At 40.4% G+C, this 10,424-nt stretch overlaps 1 protein-coding gene across 1 annotated transcript in view; it reads left to right on the forward strand.

Annotated features, from left to right (window-relative positions):
• Positions 1-10,424, forward strand: part of JAKMIP1 (janus kinase and microtubule interacting protein 1) — a 221,141-nt gene that overhangs the window by 209,972 nt on the left and 745 nt on the right. Inside the window, exon 22 of the mRNA XM_025195098.1 lies at positions 6,273-6,338. Within this exon, the coding sequence (XP_025050883.1) occupies positions 6,273-6,338 (66 nt within the window). The remainder of the gene's footprint in view (positions 1-6,272; positions 6,339-10,424) is intronic.

Below are 10,424 nucleotides of genomic sequence, written 5' to 3' on the forward strand. Positions count from 1 at the left end.
GAATGAATTGGGTAAAAACAGGAAATCACTAATTAGAAAAAGCGTAGAAGGAAAGCCAGAGCAGCTGATAGTGGAGTTGGATCAAAGATCAAAATGAGAGAGAGAGAGAGAATGAAATAAGAGGATTTATCTATTCTAGTCTATTCTCCACAAAGACAAAAAAAAAAAAAGACAGAGAGCAGAGTAAGATGAATGAGGGTAAACATTTTTTTTTAAATAGCAGTCATGCAGCCTATCCTCTTTCATGATATGGGCACTTTTCAATGTCTCATTTTCATTTAAAGTTTTTATATTCAGAAATATGACCCCAACCTAAAGATCTCAAAATTATGACAGATCATTGTTAGGGCTGAGTTGACTGATCACCTTCTATGAAGAAGTGATGGATCACTGAAGTCAATCTAGAAAAACTTGCATTGACTTCAGGGCCCTTTCCTCAGGGAAAACAACCTCCTAATACAGATGGATTGATATTCTGCTACCTGCCCTCTAATAATTTCTTTGTGTGTGGTTCTGGGGTTGCAATCCATGCTATCACTCAGTAAAAATGGCATAATTGTTTTTATTATTTTGATTTAGCCATTCAAGAATATTGAATAGCTGAAGGCACAATGTTACTCTTTCCAATGTCACGTCCATTATTTATGGCCTTTGGTTCAAAAGTACAAACTGATTTATCTAAACCTGTGTTATCAGAAGCTCTGTGTTGTTGGAAACAACAATGCTGGCCCTGTGTCATCTGATTCGTTCATATTGGAAAGTTCCTAAATTGCTCTCTTATGGTAGATTTACAGCTGCTTTGTGCTGTCAGAGTAGAGGACAAGATGGGGTCCAAAGATTATTCTGTATTCCAATGGACTTTTAGGGATTTGAGGTTTTGGCTCAGATTGTTATCGAGAGCAGGGGACTAACCGTGATTATAGAACCTATTTATAAATGAGATCCATCTTTATAAAATCAGAAGAGAATAATCAATGGTATATTAACCTTTTAATGTTCTGTTTCAGGAAATAAATTATAAATATAATTATAGATGTAGTGAATGCTTTAATAGCTTTTCAGTGATAGGCCTCTTCTAAGAGTGTAGGCATTTAGTTAACCAGCTTCAGGTCTTTGTTATGTAGAGCTATGGCATTTCTAAGGTGTTGTAGTGTCTGAGTGCCACCTAGTTTTGCTAATGTGAATATAAACAAAACATTTTATGACATATGTATAATATATATATATCATGCGTTTTTGCCTAATGTGTAATTTAGTAATAAATAGCTAGTCGTAGGTTTAATTTCTGAAGCATTTTTGGTCTGTCAAGCCAGTTAGATTTTATTTTATATTTGTATAATCTCTAATGATTGAACTGTACTTGCAAGTTGCTATCCTATGTTGACTCGCAGAGACATCTGCTGGAAGATATTGGTACAGCAGTAGGTTCTTTGTACAGTTGCTTCTACTTAGTAGCACCTGTTCAACATGACAGGAAATCCTGCCCTCCCCCACCTTCCAGCCCAAAGGATACCAATGAACATGCTATTCACCCTGTTGTGGTGGACCAGCATAAAGTTACTTGCAACATTACAGCGACCTGTGGGATCTTTGTGGGATGTATGGGTGGAGGGAATGGCCATGCTGGGAATGGTTAGCAGGGTCCCATTTACAAACCTTCCAACAGTAGGTATTGTGAGCCTTGCTCATTGACATTTCCATCGCTATTAACAAAATTAGTTGATGGAATACTTTTTTTTTTTTACTGCATGATTATTTGAGTGCAAGTGTGGTAAATCATATTAAGAATTGGTGCTGACATTGTTACTGATGTCTATTCACCTTTTTCAGGCGAGTAGGCCTCATTGCACAAATATTTGACTGACTGCAGCTCTTTGCATCTCCATTTTGCATCTCCTTCCACCATCAGCAATAAGAGGACATGACATTAATGAATTTTTAGAGATGTAATAACACAACTGGCTGCTGGGGAAGCTGCAGCACATGCGGTTAGCTGTTTTCATGCTTCCAGTATAATTACACATTTTTTTCCCCTTCTCTCACCCAGAAAGTACGTTCTTGGGGCAGCAGCCCTGGTTGCCCTGCCCTAGGTATGCTACTGTCTATTTTGTGCCTAACATGGACACTCATGCAGCCCAATGGATGGCTCTTAACTTTAGGGCTGTAAGGGTTATAAGACTAGAATACTAGCTCATCTAGTCCAAAATCTTCTTTTTGACTTTTACCAGTAGTGGAATCTTTAAACAAAGCATGAAACCACTCCAGTTGTCCATCTGCCTCTTTTATCTCTGGCCACTTAATCATCATTGTCATCATCTATATAATTTTAAAGGACAATTTCTTTTTTGTTGGTATTACTTCATGTTAGATAATCACAGCTTCTGTAGATGCTGCTGTTTCATTAGTCTGGCTCATTTATATTTTAAGCTTTCATATGTAAGTGAAACATTTTAAACCATTATTGGAGGATAGAGTTGAGAGGGCGCAGTTCCCTCTATATGAACCCTCTCACCTCTGTTCTCCAACAACACACACACACGTTACATAGTTTTATACCTTTTGACAGAGGTAGCCATCAGGTTGCACCAGAGGGGTAAAGGGCAGCTTTGTCCTCTGGGCAGCACTGGCTGCTATACTTCTGGTTGCAGCAGCGTAGCCAGTCACCAGATGCAGTGGCAGCTGGTTTTGCACCCTTTCCCAAAGGTGGTACTGCCTGCTGTCCTGGTCATCCCTCCTCAGTTATTCTGTGGGTATAATACAGGGGTGAGAAATGATTTTGGCTGAAGGGTCACCTAACAAGTTTAGGTGAGCTGTCAAGGGCCGCACACACAAAATCTTTTAGAAGATATCTTTTTAACAAATCCTGGATAAAACAAATCGTATACTAAAAATCAAGCACCTACTATAAAATAATTTAATTTTATTTTGAAGCCATCAGGTTGCAGGTTCCCCCTGACCTGAAGCAGTGCACCAGGGACAGGAGGAGCCACTGGAAGCGGGGGGAACTGATCAGTACCTAGATGACACCGGGAGCAGCCCTGCTGGGAAGCTGTGTGTGCTGGCCAGGACTAGGCCTGGTGGGCATGGCTGGGAGTGAGGCACAGGCTGACCTGGGTGGTTGTGGGGGAGTGGGTGGATGGGGTTCAGCTTGTAGCAGAGCTCTGGATCCTGTGAGTTGGATCCAATCAATTGGTGGGCTGGATCTGGCCTGTGGGCTGTATTTTGCCCATCCCTGGTATAATGAAAACCATCACTGAAGGCAGACGTGTCACCTCACTACACATCACTACACTACTGTTTCTTCTCCTCTCTAGTAAACCAGGGTACCTACCTGTGCTCTCCTGACACACCTTTTGTTGTTATTTTAAATTTGGGAGGCTGCCACAGTCTACGAGAGTGATTCCTTCACCCCTCAGCATATTGTCTCTAGGTCCTCAGCCCCTCAGGCTTAGTTTAGTTTCTCATAATGAAGGCTGCTTTTTGCTGGTGACAGCATAATCCTTGAATTATGCATAAAAATGATCACTTGATAGACTTGCCTCACTGGATTAAGTTTGAATCAATTCAAATCTAATAAAGGAAGAGTGACATTATTTCAACTTTGCTTAGGGGATTTGTTATTGCAATCAAAGGTCTATTTGCTTCTTATATAGCAGCAACTTGGTTTGTATTTTCCAATTATTTTGGAAATAACTATATCTGTCAATGTCTCTATAATGCAGCATGATACAATGAGAGTTTTAGTCCACTTGCACAATGTTTAAAATCAAGAATGAAAGAAAGGTTAAGGCTCCTGGCGCGCATGACATTTATCATGCAATTCACAGGTTACTTGTGCCATAATGGCAACAGTGACATTTTAAAGGACCGTAAAATGGCAAACCAGCCACAAAGATGTTCCATATGTCATGTTGAACATCTTTGAGATTGGTTTTTATGGTGTCTGAAATTGAATGTGTGGCCAGTCCACATATCACATACATGCCAAGGACCTGATTGTCAAAATCAGTCCCTAATAGCCCTGGGTGTCCAACCAGCCAAGAGCTGACAACCAGCTGATTGTCTACACTAGCCTGGGACATCTCTGGGTCTCTAGTCATCAGATTTGTTGTCACCAGCCTCAGGACAGCCCCAGGTCTCCAACTGGCCTGGGGCAGCCCTGGTTCCAAGGGAGGGGAGCTGCAGAGAGTTTAAACCTCCTGGGGCTGCTGAGTGTTGGGGATCAGGAATCCCAATGGGCAGAGCCAAGGGGATCCCCCTGCTGGGGATTTTAAACCCCACATACAAAAACACCTTGGTTCTGCTAATTGGAAGCCTTGATCCCTACACCTAGCACCCGAAGGAGTCTCTCTTCCACTGCAACTGGCAGCAAAGATGCCATCACTTGACTAATTGGGATCTGTCCCTGATCCCTATAATTGTGCATCCTGCAAGGGACATGTGGCATGGCAGGAGGCTCAACTCGTGAGACTGCAGTATCAGAACCCATCGCATGATTATTTGAATGTCTGCAAATGACCTTGTGCTTTTGTAGATGCTATTGCTGGCCACTTGTCCATATACATGTGTACAGAATACCATCTTAAACAGGGATAAATAGTAGGGGTGTGTGAAGTGGGCCATATTTGATTTGATTCAGTCTAATTTGGGGGATAGTGATTCGATTTGTTGATTTGGATCACTGTGCTAATTCAATTCAGCCGAATCCAAATCTGAAGATTCGATGTTGATTTGGGGAATCAGCAATTCAGCCATAGAGATAGTTTAAATGCTTTTTCTACATACTTTAAGGTACTAGGCATGGCTCTTGAGTGCTGAGATGGTGGGGCGGATGAAGCATCTCACAGGAGCATGGGGGGGGGCCCATGTGCTTGGTGTGGGACCCCCCCACATGCCCTTGGCTTGGCAGTCGGCTATGGGGTAACCCTGGGTGCTCCCCAGACCCAAGAGGTACCAGTCACCAAGCTGGGGGGTGTGGAGTGTGGAGGGGGTTCCCTGCGTGCTCTGTGGTGGACCCAGAAGTAGACTGGAAGTGCTTCTGGTCTACTTCCGGGTTTTCTGGGGGGACACCCCACCCCTGCATTCCTGTGGGATGCTCCATCCACCTCAGCATTCACAAGATGCCTGGTACCTTGAGGTATATAGAAAAACATATAAAGCTATGTCTATGTCTGAATCTCTCCAAATCAATTCAAAGGGTTCTAATTCAAAGGGTTCCAGTTTGATTTGGAGAGCTTAAAGGGTTTCCTGATTCAATTCGGATTTGGAGATTCGGCTGCTAAATTGGGACAAATGTCTGCCGAATCAAATCAGCGACCAAAGCTTCGTACAGCCCTAATAAATACAGATATGTTCAGATATTTGAACCTATCTTGACTTAGAGATAATTCCTTTCTAAATAAATAAATAAAAAATAATTAAAATAAACAATAATGAATAAATAAATAAATAGGTCTGTTGTGACATATTCCCATCTCTGTGAATTTCAAGATAATCCTATGTTTTAACTGTCAATGAAGTCAGCTCACAAAAGCTTATGCTATACATCTCTAATTTGTCTATAGTCTACCAGGTGCAAATATATCAGCCTGACTTCAGACCAACACTGCTAACTACTTCTCTCTGCATGTATTGTAATAGACAGGATGTAACAATAGACATTTGTCCATGAGTTTGATATCTATTTCAGTGTAGAATCTTTATAAATGTTATGCTATACCTTCAAAAGAATTATGGGATTGATGCAACAAGCATTAGGTAAGGCTCTTTCATGTATTATGGAGGAAGTAAGACTGGATGTTCAACTGAGTCTTTTCCAGGTTTTAGATGAATGGATCTGTTACTGAGTCCAAGTTTAGGTGGTCAAGAGGCTGAGGTGAGGCAAATAGTCTTCTGCCTCTTTCACTCAGCACAAGCTTATCTACAAATGACCAGCTATAAAGCTGCTTCTTAAATCTCAATGTGAAATGACTACTAGGAAAGTCCAAGTGTATCACATAGATGTGTAGTGACGCTATAAAAGCTAGAGTGAATGCAGTGGTAGGTGTTTAGTCGGAAAGGCATATCCTCTGCCAGTAAATTCTTATTTACTGCAGATAATGACGTATCCAATGATCCATAACATTATGTCTATATAAATTTCTCAGCAGAAAGAGTTTTGTATCAATGAGCATATTTCCATCCATTAAAAAAATATATATATATGATTTACATTTCCTGGACACGCATTAGTTTGAAAAATAACAAATTTCTTCTGCTTTGATTTGTTTCAGCGGATTCGAGAGCTAGAAGATAAAATAGAACTTCAAAAGCGGCAACTCAAAGAAATAGAGGAGAAGGTAAATGTACTGAGCAATAGCCATACGCAAGTTTATCCTTTAATACTGACCTTGTAATTTAATGGTGTTTGCCTTAATTTTCAGAGGCCTATTTTTATGCAAAAAAATCTAATTTTAATCCTAAATGATAAATTCTAATTTTGTAGATATAGGCACCATATCTGGAACTTGTCCATTCATTTGCTTTAAATTTACTTCCCTTTTAATGAACAATTTTCTGCTGCTGTTTTTTGTAAAGTGTCAGTGCATAGTGGAAATCCAACGTCATTAATTTGGACAATCTATATTGGTGTGTAAATTTTCTTTACTCTGATTAGAAAATCCTTACAAATTAACAAAGAAGTGCCACTTCCATGAAATATAGCTTTTGCATCTTTAGATATTAAGAATAACCCAGCTCAGAATAATGCACTGATTGTTTTTGGTAATGGGATTTTAAAAAGAAAGCATAATCTGGCTACCATGAACCATTACGTCGGTGTAATTTTTACTCCTGAAATTAAGAAATATCAAGTTGTGGAGAAACTCTAGAAAATTTGATACCCTCGCTTGCTGCAAGGGTGTCTGTGATTGGCTAATAGCTACTAATTAAGATGGACTGCATCACTGGAGTAGGGAAACTTTATCCCTGCTTTATTACTCTGTTAACCTGGTTTTTAAGTCCTGTGTCCAAAATTAGGAACACAAATCTATATATAAATAGAAAATGGAAGTGTCTACTGTACTTTTTGAAAGTGGGTATATAGATGATTGCCTTTTTTATGTCAAGTTTGTAAATTATAAAGGCCTAAAGAGGGTGAGCACTTGATTCTGAAGTCACCATTTGCTTGGGATTCCCACTGAAAGCATAGGTTTCAACAGAATTGCACCTTCATTGACTGACCAAGGTAAAAGGGAATTGTAGAAATGTTGAGAATAGTTGAGGTATCCTTATTAACAGTCCTGTAGGACAAAATTATTTTCTACCCTTATTTAATAAAGGCCGGATTTAACCCTCTGTAATAAACTAAAAGGGCATACTAATGCATCTCTGATTTGTACAAGATCTACTATACTTCTAAAGAAAAAGAAGGGTCTGAAACAGATGTCGGAAAGAAGGGCAAGGGTAGCCCATATAACAGTTGCAAAAGTTTACAGGCTGGAAACATAGCAAAAAGAATAGAACCACATTTAGCAACAGTGATATGTTAGAGAAGTGGTGTTCAACCTTCTGGCCTATAGGTTAGTCAAATGGTGCAGGGCTCATCTGTGACCTGGATCTGGCCTTGGGGCCCAGCACCACTCCCTCCCTGCCCAAGGTGCCAGGATTGGGCCCGGGTAGGAGGATTGGTCCCTGGGGTTCTGTTGCCACCCCTGTGTGCCAGGATTGGGTCCCAGGAGCCTGGCACTCCTCGCTTCTGCTGCCCACATGCTAGGAACAGGAACCGGGCCCAGTGGGTCTGGCTATTCAGCAGTAGGGGAGTGATGGCACTGTTCTCCTGCCGTCAAATTTCTAGACCTGTGGAGAGCTCTGTGGGCTGGATGACACAGGGCCATGGGCCAGATCTAGCCCATGGGCTGAAGGTTGAGCACCCCTGTGTTAGAGCAATCTTAACATCAAGACACCGGGGGGTCTGAACAATTTCTCCAGATTTTCTTTTTTATGAAACAGAGTTAATGGAAAGTGAAGAAGGAACGAAATTCATACACGGTGGGATAAGCCTATAAGGTGGACTGTCGTTCTTAGAATTACCCTGCTACTTGCTGGGTCAGTTCCCTGGATCTAAGCATTCCCAAGATTGTCTCATCTGACCTGAAAAATCTTTTGGTCACAGGCTTACAAATTTGAATATTTTCTAGATTCCCCATTAATTCATTAGGACTCAGTAAAGAGATGGAAATGTAAAGTGCTTTAACTAAGATGCTTGAGCACTGGCTCTCAGTTGAATAGCTTTAGCTAAAATATTAAGGCTGCTTGCGACGTTAAAAAACAAAACAAAACATGGTGTTTTAAAATCTGCACACTCCCACGCTGAGCACAGAGCATGCTCAGAAGAGGCAGTGTGTTAGTTGGACCCACCTCGCAATTAATAGCTGATTGACTCAGCTTTACATAAGCACCAAAAAGCCCCAGTGAAGTGCCTGATCTATACAGGCACTGCAGAGTCAGGTCAAAGTAATGTGCTGCTGCTTCTGGTAAAGTGCGGTTTGTTTTGTTTTATTTTTTAACATCTGCAGGCAGCCTTAATCACCTTTGCAGACACAGGGCTAATCACCTGAGCTCAGGCACCTTAGTACTGCTGAATCCTGCCTGGAGAGGTGAATTTGAAGTAGCTTACTGTAACACTTGTATAATTTATTTAACACTCCCTGTTATCTGAAACGTGGTCAGGTGCTCAAGTCAAGATACATAATACCATTTTGTTTTATATACATAAAAAGCTATCTTAAAGAAACCTTATTAGATATAAAGGCAAGTGCTCAGAAGTTGGAAATGCCAGAACTAAAGTTAATGGTATAACCTTCGTTAGATCTCTTTCTGCATATGAATTATGACACAATCTTTAAGTAGAAGATCATATGCTGTTTTTCCACAAAACCCTACCCTCTTTTAGTGCACAAGATGGACAGTGAACAGTTAATGGACAACTTCTCAGTATTTGGTTTCATCGTCATTGATCAGTGCATAACTCTAGATCTTACTTACTGTACACCATTCAAGCCCTGCCCTGAAAAATTACTGAGGATTAGTAATTTTCTTGGGTTCTCATTTAAAATACCTGAGTTCATTGCAGACATCAGTGAATTTCTCTCTACAACACCATGTGACATGAGGAAGTGATATCAATCCCATTTATAGATGGAGAACCTAGGTGGAGATTACAACACTGATCTCCTCCTAAAGCACGTCCATCTTCTGTGCTGAAGGAGGTAGAAATCTTATGGAAAAAATAGAATGCAATTAGGTAACTAGAGACTATATCACAATGCATATACTTAACTGTGAGACTCAGGAAACTTTTGTGTTGTATTTCAGGTTCTGTACAGAAGTGTGCTTAAGTGGGCAAAGACACTTCCAGCTCTTTCTGCCATGCTTGCCCTGTTCCCTCTGATCCACCCTGCCCTGTTCCTATCTCTCTCTCCTCCACTTCTAGTTCCTTGTTTCAGTCCTAATTTCTTTACTGTCCCGGTCTCACTGTCCAGGCTTCTCATCTTTGTCCCCATCTCCTTGCCCAAACTGCTTTAGCCTCTTATATCCTAAGTCCTTTATCTAAATCTCTTTGTCCCACCAGTTACTTGTCCTATGTTCTTTCTCTCCAATCTACTACATCCTATTCCCAGATTCCTTTCTCATGTTCCTCATTCAGTCTGTTACATGACTACTTCCCTGGCTCCATCTCAGGGAGTCAATATTTCCTATCCAGGGTCATATAAAACCATCGAAAAGTAGTTACAAAGAAATGACTTAATAATACTTAGCAGAAAGATGGTACATGATTATATTTATGTATGTCCCCAAATTATATTGTATTAGCAGGAAACCTCTCCTATACCAAACCATCTGATAATCATCACAATCCTTATGGTTGAGAGAATTCCCTCTCTCTAGTATATAGTCAGGTTGTTCCCACCAGCTATTCCTTTTTCCTATAGAATTATATCTATGCGTTTTCCAGCTTCTTGTTAGTTCTGACTACCTGAATTTCTCTGCATGGGTGACTATTTCCAGATATAAGTTCAGTATAGCATTTCTAGTGCTATTTTTGAACATGTCTGTGAGTAAATGCAGTGTGTTATATTAGTCTTTCTCCTAAGACCTGTTAAGAAAATTCCATTCTGCATCTGACTGCACCCAGGTCAAGCTGAGAGTGAATCTATTAATGCCATCCATTCTAATTTATTATTTTATTGAAAAGTTATCATGACAGTGGATGCAGAATGATTTATGCATACCAGTGATACTTAATGAATTTTCTGTCAAGCAAAGAGGTACATTTTTGATAGAAAACTAATTTATAGCTGGTGTCTATGTCTGGGTGCACGTGTATTTTTGTGTAGCTAAGGGTGAGTGCTTGCATGTTGCTATAGCTGTGTCAAACACTCTTT

The sequence above is a fragment of the Alligator sinensis genome, unplaced genomic scaffold, assembly GCF_000455745.1.
Source record: "Alligator sinensis unplaced genomic scaffold, ASM45574v1 scaffold421_1, whole genome shotgun sequence".
Lineage (NCBI taxonomy): Eukaryota > Metazoa > Chordata > Crocodylia > Alligatoridae > Alligator > Alligator sinensis.